Source organism: Lissotriton vulgaris, chromosome 8, assembly GCF_964263255.1.
Source record: "Lissotriton vulgaris chromosome 8, aLisVul1.2, whole genome shotgun sequence".
Lineage (NCBI taxonomy): Eukaryota > Metazoa > Chordata > Amphibia > Caudata > Salamandridae > Lissotriton > Lissotriton vulgaris.
Genome location: NC_141696.1, coordinates 664286142 through 664305624, shown reverse-complemented (window position 1 = coordinate 664305624; position 19483 = coordinate 664286142). Strand labels below are relative to the sequence as shown.

Sequence of the window (19483 nt, the reverse complement as noted above, 5' to 3'; positions counted from 1 at the left end):
TTCTTCACCTGGACATTTGTAAACTCATTTTCTCTTCCTTTTAAAAATTATAAAAAATAATGGTTTATATTGTTTACTTTTTACTAAATCAGAAATTCTTTGTCTTTTATAATCTTTTCTTTTATGGCTTAGAATATAGTCAAATAAAGATTTCTGAACTGAACTGAACAGCTTAAATCTAAAATGATGTTTTATGTTTTTGGTAAGAACTCTGAATTTGCCAATCTCCAAGATATGCTGGAGGGCTCATGAAGGGCCTGCAATGGGGTGTAAGAAATGGGTATTAAATAATCCCTTTTGATGTCAGAGATGCTTTTGTTCCCTGTTTCCCCATGACGACAAACTGGGAAACCTGTGGGTGAGATTGGAAATAGAATCTTTGTTGGCAGGCAGCAGTAACAAAAATTGATTTTCTCCAAGGAGGCCTTCCCCAATGGGAAGATTTTCAGGAGTGCTCTTCTGTACTGGGATTAAAATATCCCAGACTGTATGGACTATCACTCAGTGCCCTAATGCAAGAATCCCATGTGTCAATTAGGGTGTTGGGTACACAGCCATGAAACTCATTGTGCCCAAAGCCTAGAAATCAACCCAATGTGTCTAAGTTTAAGACACAATAACTAAAATATGAAAAAGCCAATGGAAGTATGACATGGCGATCTGTCACAAGCAAGCCCTTTACTAGACAATTAAATAATAAAATGCACAGAAAAAAAATGATGATTGAATGAAGACCATGAATCTTCACGAATCTTCATAAATATAACACATTAAGTACAGTGGTGGCTGGCACAGGTAAGAGTGGTGGGGAAGTGGGGCGGGACGAGAACGGGGTGGGGTAGGGGAGTCTGCAAACAACAGGATAGGTAAAATCAAATAATTTTTTAAAAACCACTTCCCTTGTGCTCGCTGCGGTAAGTGGTTTTATTAATTCATTTATCTAATTTCACCTATCCCGTCATCTGTTGACACCCCCCACCCCGCCTCGCCGCTCTTAACTGTGTTGGCTGCCACTGATTAAGTAAATGTGTTATATAAGATGCGCTAAAGAGCCTCTACTTTTGTATTCATTACTTATACATATTGTCATCTGATTACTGATTTTCACTAACCAAAGATCACAATTCTTTTGCAAATTATTCACTACCTTTTAAAAACGTGGTAAATATTTTATCTTAATGAATAACTTGAACATTCATTGCCAATTCAAGTCAATAAAGCTTTATTCCATTCATGAAAATCATAAAAGCAGGCATAAAAAAATTACATTATTTTGAAAGAGATTAAAAGTCAAATATAAAATATAAAGAAAAAGAAAAATGTAATTCCACAACAGGTTAACATTACTTAAAACATCAAATCAGACAGTCAACTTCTTTCTAATCCTAAAAGCCCCAGTCAAGAAGCTTGCAATGTTAAAACAGATTGAAGGACTTGTCAGCATTTGTAAGTAAACCAACGATGGTCTAATTTGCACAAAGATGTGGTCCTTAAGTAAGGGCATTATGTAGTGATAACAAAGAGCTTGATGTTGGTATCAGAAAAAAATAAAAAGCAAAGTATCCTGCGGAGAACAAGGACCTCTCTCTTCCACATTTGTGCCTACCTTTTGGTAATACTACAGACCAGTATAGAAGGTTTAATTTAAATCTTGTTAACATCCATTGCATTGATTACCAACTCTGGAATTGCGTAAGCCAGTAGGATGCCTTGTTGAATTAAAATCCAAAATGTGTTATATTTTGTTAATGTTAAAGAATTTTTAAAGCTAGCTTATACCCAAATAGGCGTCTTGGCGCTAGTGGCAAGAACCCTAAGTATAGTCAATAATCAAATAAAAAAGCAATCCAGTCTTTTATGGAGTACAAGCTTGTTGGTCTAAAGAAAAAAACAGCTTTTCATATCTTTCTTAAATTTCAAAAGGTTAAGTTGAGCTCTTAGATAATTTGCCAGTAAATTTCACCATCTTACTGGCATATAGGTAAAGCTTCTTCCACCCCTATTCTGGGTACTTGTACTTTGTTGGCAGTACTAGAACGTAAGGTACGTGGGGGAGATTACCAGTTAAAACGTTCTTGCAAGAAGAATGGACCATCTTGATGTAGTCCCCTGTGAGCCCAACAGATCGCTTTGAATTGAATACGCTCTCTAATTGGAAGCCAGTGAAGTTCCCTAATGGAATTGGAAACTGAGCAATATTTTGGTAGATTTAACAGAACTCTGGCTGCCGCCTTTTGTAGAGTCTGAAGATTGTTAAGAAGACATGCTTGGCAGCTTACGAATAGCGTGCTGCAATAATCAATTTTTGATATAATCAAGGCAATGATTACTGCTTTCCTATGCTCTAATGGTAAAATTTGTAAAATCTTTTTTAGGGTTATATTTGGTTTGTAAACAAAAAACATAAAAACGTAAGGGCAAATTTTAGTTTCATACAAAGAATTTGTATAAGCATCTCATTTTGCGAATCACACCTTAGTAAACATAAAACGTGTTTAATTTAGAGCATATTTAAATTCATCGGTTCCAGCCCTTGACATGTAGATTATGTCTCCTTTTATATTTTTGTTCTCAGCATTTAAAAGGAAGCAATTAGGATTCAGTTATCCAGAAAGAGGATGAGAAAGTTTGCCTCCTGGAAATCATTCAAAGTGCACTTAATCTTTAACCTAAAAATAATAACTACAACTTCAGTTTGAGGGTCAAACTCACTCATTAGACTGTAATCTCGGGAGCTGCTTCAATATTCTCTATTTCATGTTCTGAATCATTACCAGATTTACCAATACTGGTAGCCCTGGGAATGTGACAAAATGCTCCGATGTTAAAAGGAGACATATCTTTATTTCTCCATGTTTTTGCTCTTTCTAAGTGTGCAGCATTCAAGCTCATAAAGAGGGAAAAGCCTCAGAGGATTTGTGCAGGAAGGTGTCACTTCCTGCCAAAACAACCCTGCCTGTAACACAGGCACCCTTGCACCATGGTGCAAGGGTGCTTGTGTTGACGATAGGCTGAGGTTTCAGCCCCAGCACAGGCAGAGATGTAAAATACAGTGTATTCCTGACCTCTCCTTTTCACACAGCTTAGCACAGCAAAGTGACTTGCTGCGTTGCTTGAAATGTTGCGAATATGGCCTTAAAGGGTGGGAGGCAAATAAACAACCATTAATGATCAGCTGCATGTGAAGAATAGATATAAATGTTTGCATGGAATTTTAGCAACACTTCGATGATGACTTATGAGTGTCTAAGTTTACATGCTTCAATCATGAAAGTTTGGTCTTACCTTGAGGCACTTTTCCTGTTTGGGGAGGTCTTCATAGTTTTTAGCCGTCAGGGAAGGAGGTTCAAGGAGGCGTTGTGATTCAGATACAGACTGACGAAGTTGAAGAATCTCTGCCAGGTATGCAGAAGGCACATAAGAAGGTTTCGCAGTCTTTTCTTCAGTCATCACAACTGTTGTTTCTTCACGAAGTGTTTGCTAGAAAAGGCATACAACGCAAAGTTTATTTTAGTATTGAATTACTCAACAAATGCAGTTTCAAATTAATATTAATCAAATATTTACAAAAAAGATCAATATATAAGAAGTAGTTTTAAAATGTCTTGCTGAGAAATTTACCATATACGTTCTGGTGCCCAAAGATTTCTCAGAGGTACACAGTGGGTGCTATCGAAGGTCAGGGTGTAATGTATTCTCATGTAATGTAACTTGAACTGATATAGAGCAAAACTGTCACCCTGCGGGTAAACTTGCGCTGCGACGCATCCTGTTGCCAGTGTGCATAAAGATAACATATTCACCGATTTGGAAGAGCTCGTTTTAACAATCCCTAGGCAAGAGCCATGCCTTTAAGCTTTTCCTAAATGGGAGCAGAGATTTAATTTGTCAGATATTCAAGGAAAGATCATTCCAGAGTCGTGAGGCTGCTACACCGAATGCTCTTCCACCTGTCCTGGTCTTCTTGAATCTAATGGTGGTTACCAGATTTGCGCTCGATGAACGGAGATTTCTCCCAGGAGTGTACCAGGTAAATTTCTCCTGCATGGACATTGGACCCAGGTCATATACTGCTCTACACACAATACAGAGGCATTTAAATTGAATTCTCTCATTGATGGGTAACCAGTGAAGGTACTTTAAAGCTAAAGTCGTTGAGGACCTGCGCTGCCTATTTAACGCCAATATGTCTGCTATGGACTGGATCCTCTGTAGCTTCAGTAACACTGATTTTGGTGCTCCCAAATACAAAGAGTTATAATAATCCAACCTGCTCAATGTTATACTCCTCACTACTAGAGATCTAGTAGCAAGGGGCAGTAGTGGAAGGATCTGGCTTAGTGCTCAAGGAGAAACAGGTACCAACTGTTTTGTTCACCTGTGACTCCAGTTGAAGATTATCATCCATTAAAACCCCCAGGTTACACACTGTTCTAACTGGGATCAGTGGTTTGTTTATCCATAAGGGTGAGTCTAAACTCGGAGGGAAAAGGGCGTGCAATTTTGGCTGTGGAGCAGTATACTATCTCCGTGTTATCTCCATTAAATTGTAAGGAATTTTTCCTGAGCCAATTGGAGGTATTGTACATACACTCATGGAATTTATATAGGGATACTTCTTGATTTCCTTCCAGAGAGAACACCAGTTGTGTGCCATCTGCATAATTGACTAGATCGATGCCAAAGGACTTGATGATTGGGATCAGAGGGCACCAATAAATGTTAAACAAGATCGGGCTTATAGCTGAGCCCTGTGGCACCCCGTGTCGCACAGGGGTCTTTGAGGATGTAAATGGTGGGATAGTTGCCGCCGGCTACCTGCCCGTCAAATATGATTGCAGCCACTTCAGTGCCCGTCCTTTTACTTTGATGTCCTCTAGTCTTTTCAGCAGGATACTGTGATTCACTGTATCGAATGCGGCCGACATATCCAAAAGGCACTAATATGGATGGATTACCATTGTCTGCTTGCATTCTCAGGTTATCAAGTACCGTCACTGGGGCCGTTTCAGCTCCATGACCTGGTCGAAAACCAAATTGAGCCTTGTCTAACAGGTGTTTTTCCTCTAAATAAAGGGACAGGGATTTAGTCTGAAACTCTATGGACATTTAGGATCAAGGGACGGTTTCTTGAGTAGCTGGGTTACCACTGCCTGCTTCCAGACTTCTGGAACAGTTCCCTTTTCTAGTGATTGACAACAAATCTGCCGCAACCAGTGGAATAGTTCTAACCTAAACTCTTTCCATATCCCCTCCGTAAGGGGATCCAAAGGGGAGCCAGAAGATACACTTTGAGTTAAGTTATTAAATATATCCTCCGTGAGAATTTGAAAGCACTCTAGGGCAGACGGCTGATGACTGTTGAATGCCTCTGCCTGTTGCTCTACTATTAGTATCATAGGTGGTTCCTTTTCCTCACCCAGGCTGCTTTTATTGTTGGAGTTCAAGCCATCAACAATCTTATTGATTTTTTCATCAAAGTAGACAGCGATGTCATCGCAGAGTTTTTGTGTAGCATTGACCCTATTACCCATACATACTGGATTTGATAGGTACTTTATAATCTTAAAGAGGATTTTTAGACAATTAGGTGCCTGCAAGATGGTTTTGGCATAGTATTCTGCTTTGGACCTAGAGATAGGTTCCTTTTATGAGGCCTGCAGCAGTTTCAGCCTTTTTTTCAACTTCCCCATACGACCTACTCCATTTCCTTTCAGCCTGCTTGTGTTGTTTAAGCATCAGTTTTAGCTCTTCGCTATACCAAGGAGCTGAGGTTTTCTTTCTATTCTTCAACCTTTTTACTGGAGCAATCTGATCTAGGGTATGGTTTATTTGATCACAGTAGATTTGATAATTTTCTTCCACTGATTTACTGGATACAAAAAATTCTGTTCTAGGAATGTCACAGATTGTCTATTTTCTTGTAGCTTAGCCCATTCTCTATCTTTGCAGAAGATTACTGACTGATTTATAGTGTTGGCTGGACTAGGCAGCGTTATCCTAAAATGAATTTAAAAAGTGATCAGTCCAGAATTGAGGTAATACTTCAATTACCTCTGTCTCACTCTGGTTGGCAAATAACAGTTCCAGGGTGTGCCCTCCTTGATGAGTCCACTGATGCACCAATTGGTGCAAATTGAGGCTCTTGCAGGCTTGCCCCAGATTTCTGAGTGGGGGGCCAAGGTTCCTGCTATCTCAGAGATTAAAATCACCCAGTATAATCATCCTTGAGTGTGTTAAAGTCATGTTAGCAAAGGTGTCAATTAAAGCTTGGTATTGAGTGTTTTGTCCCGGGGACCTGTAGCATACTATTCCTGTCAACACGTTTCCTCTTGCCTCTTGCAGTGAGAAACCTAGTACTTCAATGCCCTCGACATCATCAATGTGTTAAGGGGTAAAATCCCACTTTTCTGAAAAGATCACCCCAACCCCCCGCCTCTCCCTAACGGCCTGGGAATGTTTAAAATGTTGTAGCCTTCTGGGCATGCAATTCCTAGCTCTACAACAGAGTCGGTGCTGGTCCAAGTTTCAGCTAAAAACAAAATATCTAATTCGAGGCTCTCCAGCATAGTTGACACCTCTTGATGGTGTTTAACTAAAGACCTACTGTTAATCAGGCCACAATTCAGTCTGCCCGAGGTCTGGTCAACTATGATGGTATTGCCATTGTTAACCATAGCTTCTTGTGTCTCCCTGGTGTCCCTCTCACCTATGTGTATCCTGGAACAAAACTGGCAGCATGGCTAGCGCTGAGCGCGGTCGGAGCGTGGGCAGGCGCAGACGGGCTTGCCTCTGGCGCACCATCGGCACGCCCGCTGTGTGCGCCCACAGCGCGCTTGCATCACCCTTCCTAAATAGGGAGGCATGTGCTGAGCAAGAGAACCACTAGCGCGCTGGCCAAGATGGCGTCCTCCCGGTGACCCGCTCTGTGCTGAATACCAAGGCATTCCACCTCATACCTCCTTAATTCACCAACACACATTGGCTGCCTCTTTCTCACACTCTTTCAGGGCATTTGTTCCCTACTTTCTCCCTTTTTTGCTGTTTTTCTGTCTTTCTCTTCCTTTTCCTTTCCTATGATTTTCTCTCTCTTGCTCTGGATCACAGCCTGTTCATGGAAAATAAGTGTGAGTCCCCAAAAATGAGTCTCAGTGGGGCAGCGACCAATTAAAGAATTATTATTTAATTATTGCAAATATATAACTCAAAATGTGTAAGTACAGCAACATATGGGGCGGGGATTTGGGGCTTTACAAACATGGACTCAATACAAAGAATAGAGAACTTTTTCCTGAGATATCTGTTGGCGGTGCCAAAAACTTGCTCCACCTATGCCTGCCATACCGAGCTGGGCATTGATTACATCACAGACATTATAAAATTGCAGCCAATAATGTTGTGGGCAGAAATGGGTCACTGAGCAATGTCACTTGACTAGGGCGATCATTCAAGACATCTTAACATTAGACTACTCTAAGAAGATCAAATGGTTGTCCTATGTCAAAGCGCTACTAACAGACCTAGGATATAGGAAGTATTTTGATCATCCATCGCTGATAAAAGAAATCCCAAAAAAGAACCTAAAAAAGGAGTGCCTCATTCATCTACGCCAGCTACGCTTATTATCTGAGGTCCATAAACCATCTGTCCAACACTCCTTACTAGTTCAGACTGTGTTTACTGTTGAACCCTACTTGAATTTTAAATTATCACAGTTTGAAAAAATGTTGCTCACCCGTTTCAGATTTGACCTGTTCCATCTATTGGTTGCATTTCCAGAGCAAAATGTTAGGACATCCACACTTCCTATGTGCCCTTGTGATCTAGTGTCCTCACAATCAACGATACACACAATGTTATTCTGCAAATTCTTTACTGAGCCACGTAAACGCTGGATACTGCCTATTTTGAAATTCTGGGGTCTTCGTCAATGTCGCCCAGCGTATCTGGCACTTCAGTACCTTGAAAATGAAAACTATGCTAAAGCGATCGTATTCTATCTTAAATTTTGTATACGTCATCGCACACATTTATAAGTACGAATAACATTGCTATTTTGCACAAACGAAGGAACTAAGATAACAGGAAAACTGTATGTTACTATAAATGTCGAAAAACTAGCACAAACGGAACTGAGAAGCACTTGTTATTTTTAATATGCTTTCTTTTAAACAAATGCATACTTAACGGTTCTTAACCTTCTTGATAAACTTGTAACTGTTTTTTCTGAACTTTTATGGTGTTTTTATAAAACTACCGAATAAAGTCAATATTGAATTGAATTGAATTGAGTCTCAGTGAGCCCCACCTGCAACAACTGGCTTAAATTAAACCCTTCACTACTGTAATAAAAGTTGATTCCAAAGCTGTCCTCTATTAGAACGTTTTTTAAGGGGGATAGGAATAATTTGCAAGGAGACCTACACAACTTATTTCCTGTCGCCTGGTATAGGTAAATGTATTGATTACCACGCAATTGCAGCAATCTGGCAGAAATTTTTAGGCGACATTTTTTTCTCAATATTGTGATGTCCGTCCACTTTAGGTAAAGAAGCAGAAGAGTGGATCAGGCAAACTGAACATGGCAAAACTGCGAAAGAAAAATATTTGTGAATTTTGGCTACTAGAACTTGTGCTAGGTGAAATTCACCTCATGTGGCCCTTGGCCTTTGGTAAACCATGTCAAAATCCTTTTCTATATTTTGATTTACAAGTTCAAAAGGGACATTCTGTGGAGTGTGTGAAAACACACACATATTCAGGGGCATACTTGCTAAGATTTTGCACTGTGTTTACATCCTAAAAGGGCGGCATAGTGACAAAAAATCTTTTTTTTTTCCACTTTACCTTCCGGTTCAAAACTTGTTTAGTGTCATTTGTGTTAAAAACTAACACCTAATAGAAACAAACATGTAATAGACATGTTGATTTCCCTCTGAAACCTACGCACTGTGCCTCAGTATACAGCACACATCTAATGTTACTGACAATCGTGCCATTGTCTACACCGAGATATTTGTACTGGGAGGGTATGCCAACCTTTTGCTCTGAGGATGGGGTCTCGGGATTGCAATTTGTGGTTGGCAATAGTTAGTGGGTGGGGTTGATTGCTGGCTCCTCCTTAGCCAATAGGATAAATGTTCCAAAGAAGCAAACCTACCCAGTTTTATAGCAGTGCATGTTTGCTCTACTACAAGCAAATCTACAGCCCTTCACTCTTAACATCAAAGATAGGGAACATCTTCCCTTGTGCAGAGCTCCTGTGTCCACCTAAAGGTGTGGCAAGGGAAATGAGCTGTCCCATCCCATGTCAAACCAGTTCTGGCTTGCAGATGGCCTGGATCGAGCTACAACTCTGTCAGTGAATATTGCTTTTCTGTTTCTCACATTTCTACCACTTTTGAACATCAAGCACTCTACTTAGAGAAGACTTAATAGTATTTAAAATCAGGGTTTCCAACCTCTCAAAACAAGTTATTTTGACAGGTTTGACATCGGGTTTCTAGGTGGTTAGGCTACATACGGTAAGCGAAAGCCAAGTTTAGAGAGCAACTCTGTCGATGTCACCATAGGATCTGCATTCCACAGGTGGCATTTAACTTCCAGGCCCTGGGTGTATTTCACATACAGTATACTAGAATCTAATACACAAGTTTAATATGTCATTCAGGTCTAAACCAATGCAATTCATTTTAAAGGGGCCGCACAGGTACTTTACTCCTGTTAGATAGGGATACATGCAGTTAAAAAAAAACAGCAAAAAAATAGACTCCGGATAAAAGCAAAGATCTGGAGTGACTATGTAGAAAGGGCAGATTTTCAACACAGGCCCACACAGCCAAGAGCTAGGGTAGACTAATCAATAGCTTGATGGATGTCCCTGATCAGAAGATAGAACAATGACAATTTGCCACCTCTTTAGTTGCACCTCTGTTCTGTGCTCCTCTGATCCTACCTGTACCCCTCTGTCAAAATCTGACCCAGCCATTAACGATGACCATGGGGAAGCTTTCTTCTCATCTGCAGACCCCACTTGCATGGCGACTAACTCTGGCCTGCTCAGCAATCCCCCCAAGTAAGACAATAGTACCATCATGGCCAACAAGATTATGTATCCCATTCTGTCTCCTGCATCTGACATCTGTCCCCAACCTAGGGTCATTTCCACCACAAGGCAATCAAAAAGCAGAAATAACTGACAGCTGTCAGTTTATTGCACAAATTCAATGACTTAGCACTCACTGGGAGAATGCTCAAATCCAGGGTCTTAAGCAGGCCTTAATTCCAGCCGAGGGGCTGACAAGGAGTCACTTAGGGGGTCTCTGGGGCTTCCCTGGATGCAGTCAAGACAATTTCATCATAGTCAAAACTAGGGAATCCACCTGTCCCTAGACCAAGCCTTCCAGACCAAAGTCATGCACACAGGCCAAGACTTCCTCCTTGCTTGTCTCCATGGGGCGCACACAGGGTTCGCTGAAATCCCTTCCCTTTGGGCAAAGTATCCAGTCCTAAAGCCACTGGCTAAGGAATCTCCCTGAATTCTGTCAGGCCTCCTAATACTTTCAGAGTGAGCGATTACAAACTCTGGATACATTTGTTCCACTCTTTCTTCCACCATCTGAGGGGAGATGCCCAGAGACTGACTCTTCACCTTAAGGTGTGTAACCTGGGACTTAATACTTGCCTAGCAGTCCAGGACTTCCAGCAAGTGTCTGCCTGGCCCAGAGCTCCAGCTTTCTTTTACTGGGACAGTGCAGGCAGCACTTTTTGGACCAGAAGTGGCCCCACTAGTGCTAATCATGGAATTCCCTACTGTTAGATCAGGTTATTCCGGGCCCACTGGGTCCTCCAACTATCAATGGCATTCACCTCCTCCTTTACTGTTCTCCAGGTCCCCTGTAGTCTTGGTTTAGGGATGGTACCCCCATAAATGTGTCCCTTTGGAGCACCCTAGACAGCTATCCCCCTTGGATGTTTTCTTGCCTATGGGATCTCACAGCAAAGGACACAGTCTATGGGCAATCAAAGTAAAACAGATACCTTCCTCCTGGCAACTATTCCCTTCCACTTTATGGAGATAATAGCCAGGTGGCAATCTCGCTCCACAACATTGACATTCTTTACTATACAGACCTCTCCCTTCAGGTACTGTTCCTTGGAAATCAATATTTCCACCTCCAGGGTCCAACTCGCACAGCTATTCCACAGAGCAGTGATGGGGACACTATCCACTGTGATTCTCTGGAAGGACTTCCTGGAACTCTCCAGAGACACCAGCTCAACAGCTGGGTCCATCTCCCAACAAAGGGATACTAGGGCATGCTGTACCCTCTCCTCCCGGAAATAAACTCACCCTAGTGCTATACTGTAGAATTCATTACATGCCATCCGAGGAGTGCAACTCAGTCCTGTGCTGGCTTTACATCCAGTGCCTGAAGGGGTGTCTGCAGGTATACCTGTAGAAGGGAGACTCAGCTATGAAATGAGCGCAAGGTAAGTGATGTTATTTATTTATTTTACATTCCATTACCTGCAAGGGGGCTATTGGTTATCTACCAGCAGCAAAGTGCTCCAGTGTCTACCTTTGGTGAGCGAGAAACTCACCAAACTCAAGGAAAGGGAACGTCCACTCACCCACCATGAAGGGCTAGTATTAGAGGTTTCAGTTCAGTTGCAGCACTGTTCTTATCTAGAGGTCAGGATAAAGACTATATTGATACTATAGGTGCATCTCTTTACACTTTTATCAACCAAACACCGAGCGCTCTCAGAAACAATCAACAATCACTGCACATTCCTTCCTTTGTTCTACTTAGATGATGAGGACTAACAGGGGAAAGGTTAGTAACCCATCACCTTTCGTTTGGGGGGGCTATGTTGAATCATTTGCCCTGTACACCCCCATTTTTCGCTGTCAGGTACTGGTGGTAACTGATTGTCCCTGGGGTCTGCCTAACCCAGCCCACGGCCAGTGCTATGCTGAAAAGACATTCAGAATACAGTTAAAACGGGGAACATCCTTTACTATGCAACTTTTACAACGCAGTACCTTTACCACGCAGGTATTACAATGCAAGTCGTTACAACGACTTGCGCTGGGGGGTGCTGTAGGATAGGGAATAGTTTAATTTACAATCCAAAACCTTCCCTACTATCCAAGGGGACTGGAGTTGGAATAGTAAATTAAACTATTCCACTATCCAGCGCCCCCCAACGCAAGTCGTTGTAACGACTTGCGTTGTAAAATCTGTGTGGTAAAGGCATGCGTGGTCAAAGCATGCATTGTAATGACATACATCCGTTAAAACACCTACATACACTAGGGTACACTATAGGTCAGGGTACACCTATGATTTGCATGGTCTCCCCTATAAGGCCCTAGCACATAATAGGGCAGGGGAATCAAAACTACGTTAAAGTCCCTAGTATATAATACAGCATGGTAGTTTCGATGCCAGCAGCTCTTTCTGCACTTGCCTATGTTCACTGCTGAAGCCCCAGGTCAATTTATATGCAGCTCTGTGTTGCAGGACTGCTTTCAAAATGCAAATTGTGCCCAAAGTCGACTCTGGTGTTTGGAGCACTTAAAAATTAATAAACTACAATTCTTAGGCATATTAGGTACCCCCCAGGTCTCGCTAGCTGTCCCTTTACTTATAAGGAGGAACCTTAGAAAATTTGTTTTATATGCCCTGGGTTTAGTGAAATTACACATTACATTGTAGTGAAGTGCTTCCCAAAATCGACTTTTGCGCTAAGAGCACTGTGGAGTGAGGACCTGCAATTTTTATACATATTTAGAGCCCCTAAAGTTTCTCCTAGGTTTTCCAGGGGTGGGTGCTTCTGTAGATATAGGCAGGACCCTTGTAATAGATGTTTTATAAGCCCTGGTGGTGGAGAAATTGCCCAGTTAAATTCCCCATTGCAGATTCCCAGCCACATAGGTTAACATAGCAAGAAGTTATTGATTAAGAACTAAAGAAAGGGGTGTCATAAAAATATAATTCAAGGACTCTCTAGAATTGCATTGATAAATCCTATAACATGCTATTGTTAAATTTATCCTAAAATGTATTGACAAGAAGTTATAAGACTTTCTTGTCTGTAAGCCAAAATTCATCCTTCCAGTGATCTGTCCTGATTGATCAAAGTTAAGTGGATTAGCCAGGCTCCTTTGATGAGGTAATAAGTAGCCCCTGGTGTTAAAAAGCCCTTTTGGGAGGACAGGGTTCTGCTACATAGGAATACCAGAGCAGGGGGGTGGGTGGTTAGCAATATTCTTCAATAGAAGCAGGGGACAGGCAGTAGACACCCATACTCATTGAACCAAGCCAGATGGTAGGATTAAGGAAGGAATGAGCAGATGCAGGGGAAGAGACTATGAAGATTAACCTTCCTGGATGTGTGTTCAGCCAGCTCTGCTGTAAAAGAAAATTCAATTATGCAGCATTATGGGCCACATTATCTGCAGTATTATATTTATCTAGGTATCTGGAAAATGTTTATTTTTCTTAAGTCTTTTATTTTTTTATTTTATTTATTTAAAGAGTTTTATATAGCGAGACCCAAAGGTATCAGAGCGCTTTACACGAGAATCAACAATGTAACAGAAAAAGATCAATAATTACACAATACATAAAAAAAAATAGGCAATAGAATTAGGAGAGGAGATAAAGGAGAGAGAAAAGTAGTGGAGGGGTAGGGGAGGTGAGAAAGGGAGGATAAGGGAAGAGACAACAAGGAGAGACGAAAGGAAGTCTGTCTAAAGACCGACTGGGTAGGTGACGACCAAGGAGGGAATCCACGGCCCATCTCCCCTATAGCTAAACCAGGTAGCTCCATCGGGCATCAGACAAAATAGTTCCGTTTCAATACATTTGGGAGAGGAGAGAAGGAAATAGAGGGAGGATGCGGGAAGAGACAACAGGAGAGACGAAAGGAAGTTTGTCTAAAGACCGACTGGGTAGGTGACGTCCAAGGAGGGAATCCAGCTGTGTTCCCCTATAGCTAAACCAGGTAGCTCCATCGGGCATCAGAAAAAATAGCTAGATCTGAATTGAAAAGGGTAAAATCACAGATAAACAGGGTGGGGACTAAGGGACAGGACAGGTGAGGGCAAAGGTCAGTAGCAGGAAAGTGGAAAAGAGTAGAGCGGAGAGAAAGGTTTTATATAGCCCTGGCAGACCCGGAAGTATCAGAGTGCTATACATAACGAGGTACAGTTGCTTCAAGAACGTAGTTACAAAGTTACAACAGTTTCAGGAACAAAAATGAGGGAGAAATAGGAGTTATTTAAAGGCATGGGCTAGGTGCGGGGAGAGGAAATGGAGGCAGGGGAGAGAGAAATTAGGGGAAGTGAGGAGTGAGGGAGGAAAGAGGAGAGGGAGGGGCTGAGAAATGCAAGGGCAACTAGAGAAGAAACAGAGTCAAAAGAATGGATGGGTAGGAGACGGTCCAGGAGAGGGACCAGAACCAAGCTCCTCAAAAGCTACATAGGGTAGCTCCATTGGCCAGAGGTTGCTCGGTCGACAGAAGTACAACAAAGGGTAAAGAAAACAGCTAGATAGATCGTCAACAATTACAGGGAGAGAGCCTATCACAATGCAAGGTGAATGGGTTCCCAGCGATAATGGGAACATTCCTAAACCTCCAATTATGTGAGACTCCCTAAACACTGTGGACTCTCTCAGAGGGCTACCTGAGACTCCAGGGCAGAAATGCAGGATCCCTCCCCAACAAGGGGAGAAGGAGTACTTTTGCAAGGGGTACATTTAAAGGAGGCCAATTAAGGCCTTTTCCAATTTCTTGTGAATCCCAAGCACTGTGGACTCTCTCAGAGGGGAATCTGAGACTCCGGGGCAAGAATGCTGGATCTCTCCCCAACAAGGGTAGAGGGAGCGCTTTGGCAAGGGGCACAATTAAAGGAAGCCATAAGGCGCCTATATCCCTAGAGCAGCTAACCTTGAAGGAAGAGGGGAAATAGATCAAAAACCGTTCACTAACAAGGTCTAAAATGAAGGGGCTAGCAGAAAAAGAGCGTGGGCAGAGAAGGAAAAATGTGGATACATTGAGAAAATGAATGCGGAGGGAAAGGAAGGACGTGGACCTGTGGGGAGAGATTCATCTGCCATAGAAAGGGGTAGGCAGGTATAAGCAGGCTCAACAGGCAACAGTCAACGGAGCTGGCAAATACCCGGAGGAGTCGGTGTGCAAGCAATGGTAGTGGTAAGAGACAAAATTAACAGAGAGAGTAAAGGAAACAAGTGGTGCAGTTCAATACGAACCATAGTATTAGAACATTAAGACATGCAAATAATCGGGGGGGGACATAACATGAGAGAATGGGAGGAACAGAGGTCTCAATAACAATTTTAAAACGATGTGAGTATCCATGTGGAGGAGAGAAGAACACCCATAATAGTTTTTGAGGGGGTCAGTGGGACTGGCAGTAAGGACCAAGTCACAAGATTACGGAGCTCGACCGGAGTGACCATTGGAGGTGGGGCCAAAATGGCGGGGGCAATGTCGCTCAAAAGTCCAGAGGAATAGCTTCTTCTTACCTCCGGATAAAATCTCTATGTTGATCCACGCAATAGATGGAGGCAAACCAGGAGGGATGGCAGTGGGAAACGTATCAGTGGCGAACTCCGGAAGCAGTAGAGAGGGCTTGGGGGCGGGGGAGGGGGGTAAAGAGTCTCGTACTCAATCTGATTCATCGTGGGCCAACCTACATAGATAGATTTGCCATACTCTGATGGCTTGAAACAGCAGTGATGAAGGGAGTTACACGAACCACCAGTTACAATGAGAGCCATGGTTTAGCCCGGAACCTGACTTATTTAAACCAATAAATTAGCCAACCCGTGTAGGCGGGTTTTAGCACAAAACTACGAGCATTGTCAGGTGTTATAGCCACAGCAGGAGACACAACTCTACTGCCAACATCAATGCAGCCAGCTACAGCATGATGCTCACCAGCGGACCATAGTCGGATTTGAACTGATCAGTCGGTAACCTGATCAGCACCCGAGACTCCGTGAACAGAGTCCAACAATCGCTCAATCTTGTCACCATGTCCAATCCTGGTCCGAAGCGCCTCACTTCGTTGTCACTCGTATCGCCAGCCACAGCCTGCCTCCCTCCCTCCACTGCCCTCCTCAATCCCATCTCATCCCAAGCCCAATCGTGAGCAGCAACAACAGGTCATACCAGGGCACGACCTGCTGTCACCTCCTCCACTCAAATCTTACTCCAGTGTCACTGACGGCTCCACCCTACTAAGGTTTGAGCAGTTCCGAACTGCGCAGCATGCAAGTTGTCCAAAGTTGTTCCCAATTATGTGATGAGTGCAGTAAGTTCATAATTATTAAGCAATCCCTACGGCCACTGAATTGCATAAAGTCCTAAACATTGTTCATTGTTTTATCAATAATCTATTCCTTCTAGGTAAACAGAATTTACACTTTCTAATTTCAGTTGATACTCATTGTTTGCTGAACTGTCAAATGAACAGCTACAACAATCTTTCCCTTCTATAGACAGAATTTGTTTTATAAACAATGTCGAGATTGCTATTTAAAAAAATTCTAAAGTCTTAACTGCATAACTAAGTATCAATCAATGAAAAATACTTTATTCAGCTTTTGTAATAAAAAACATAAAAATCAGGGTTACAACGATACAAGAAACTCCCATCCAGTTAATATCATCAATTGTCATACATTAATATAAAATACATTCTAAAAGGGAATATAAAAATACATATATGGTGAGTTAAAAGAAATCCAAATGATCACTCATTCAAGCCTACTCTACTCTTGGTACTAGTCACAGCTGGATCTAAGCCTAAGAGCTGCTTTTAAAAAGCTAAGAACATGCCATATCATAGACCGTGAGAGCATAGCTAAATGAGTAAAAGCAGGACGCACTTGAGTAACATTTGCTTTTTTTAAATTGGGATTAGATATGCCTTTCTCAGCACTTCATAGTTACTGCAATACATAAAAAGTGAAACATGTCCTGAGGGGACTTGCTGTCACAACTGCATGGCATCAGGGTTTCACCTTTATTACTCCCTCGTGGGTGAGGAGGAGATGAAATAAGTCAAAATTAAACCTTGTCAATAAAAAACGGTCGTATATATTGGAAATCCCTAGGAGATACGGGTCCGTGGATTGTACCATTTTCAAGATAATGTATTTACGTATACTAGGGTTCATTAGCTCACGCTCCTCCCTGCTCACCACCCGCTGTCTGCAGAAAGACTCCTTACCCCAAAGTAAATACTTCTTATTGATTGTGTCCGGATCACTGAGGAGATCCGCCCTTTCAAGAGTCCTAAACCCTTCCCGGATATATTTACACCAAGGAATGTGGTGGGCATAGTCAAGAGCCATACAATCCCTTAGGATGTCTTTATTTAGGGCGGTCCCCCTTGTTCAACTAAACTTTAAGCTAATAAGATAGGTGGCGAACGACAGCAAATCTGACAGGTAGGGCATACCTAATTCTTTGTGTACTGAAAAGATAGAGGTCCCCTGAGCTGCACATAGGAAACATCTAATGAACCTATTTTCAATTCTTTGTAGCTCCTCCTGAGATGTGTAACCCCAACTTTTACTACCAAAAGTGACCTGTGCTAAACACTTGGCACTATAGATCTCCAAGATTGAACCTATTGTTTTTTTTACCCAACCGTGATGCAAAGTTAAAAACTGCTGCAATAGCCCGTAGAAATTCCCTTGTCTTTTTCCTTCCCAAAGGGTCCCAGTTTAATTTGGCGTCCAACATAACCCCCAGGTAAGAGAAGGCACTGGTCTTAGGGACTGGGGTAGACCCGACCTTAAAATTAAAGGTCTTCCTTGTACTCGACCCCACCTGCATCACATATTACTTGACATTGTTGACCAACAGGTGCCGGTCCTCCATAAAGTTCACAAAGGAGTTGAGTAAAGTTTTTAAACCCCTAGCGGTTCAGGCCATGAGGACGGCGTTGTCTGCATACAGTAATACCGGCAAACCATGCCATCCCACCTGGGGAAATCTACCTGAGTGTCAACTAGACACCCAAGCCAGGCGGCCACCAACCTCACCAAGTGGATCAGCGACTGCGCAGACGACCTCGCCCCCCTGAAGACCCAGCCAAGCAGACCCGGCAGCAAGAAAGCCCCATGGTTCACCGATGAACTCAAAAACTCCAAGAAGAACTGCCGAGCCCTCGAGAGAACCTGGCGCAGAGACCCAACTCCGGACAACATGGCTGCCCTCAAGCTCGCCACCCGAAAGCACCACCAAATCATCCGCGCCACCAAGAAAACCGCGTTCAAGGAACGACTGGATAACAACGCACACAACAACAAGGAACTCTTCAACATCGTCAAAGAGCTCTCCAACCCCAACGCCGGAAACAAAAACATCACCCCTTCGCAAGACCTCTGCAACTCCCTCGCCTCCTACTTCCACAACAAGATCGCGGACATACACAACAGCTTCAGCACTCAACCGACGCACGCCACAACCGAACCCCCGCCCCCCACCACCACCCTCCGCGCCTGGACTCCGATCAACACCGAAGACACCATCCGCACGATGAACTCCATCCACTCCGGATCTCCGACCGACCCCTGCCCTCACCACGTCTTCAACAAGGCCGACGCTGTTATCGCACCCCACCTGCGGGACATCATCAACACCTCCTTCGACACCGCTACCTTCCCGGAGAGCTGGAAGCACGCCGAACTCAGCGCCCTACTCAAGAAGCCTTCAGCCGACCCCACCGACCTCAAGAACTACCGCCCCATCTCGCTGCTCCCGTTTCCTGCAAAAGTCATCGAGAAGACCGTCAACAAGCAACTGGCCGCCTTCCTCGAGACGAACGGATCCCTCGACCCCTCGCAGTCTGGCTTCCGGGCAAACCACAGCACAGAGACCGCCCTGATCGCAGCCACCGATGACATCCAAGCCCTGCTCGACAATAGAGAAACAGCGGCCCTCATCCTCCTTGACCTCTCCGCGGCCTTCGACACTGTCTGCCACCGTACTCTAGTACAGCGCCTCAGCAACGTCGGAGTCCAGGAGAAGGCACTGGAGTGGATCATCTCCTTCCTCGCCGGAAGGACACAGAAAGTCCGCCTCCCTCCGTTCAGATCGGAAGCCACCAAAGTCATCTGCGGCGTTCCACAAGGGTCATCGCTCAGTCCAACCCTCTTCAACGTCTACATGGGCCCCCTCGCAGACATCGCACGCCAGCACAACCTCAACATCATTTCCTACGCCGACGACACCCAGCTGATCCTCTCCCTCACCAACGACCCCGCCACCGCCAGAGACAACCTACACGAAGGGATGAAAGAGGTAGCCGAATGGATGAAGAACAGCCGCCTGAAACTGAACTCGGACAAGACGGAAGTCCTCATCCTGGGATCCTCACCCTCCGCCTGGGACGATTCCTGGTGGCCCCCCGCCCTGGGCAGCGCACCCCAAC

General features: G+C 43.5%; 1 protein-coding gene across 2 annotated transcripts in view; it reads right to left on the bottom strand.

Annotated features, from left to right (window-relative positions):
• Positions 1 to 19483, bottom strand: part of DMD (dystrophin) — a 4652165-nt gene that overhangs the window by 3978113 nt on the left and 654569 nt on the right. For both annotated transcript variants that reach the window (XM_086934537.1, XM_086934536.1), the window contains one exon: positions 3286 to 3480. In XM_086934537.1, the coding sequence (XP_086790663.1) occupies positions 3286 to 3480 (195 nt within the window). The remainder of the gene's footprint in view (positions 1 to 3285; positions 3481 to 19483) is intronic.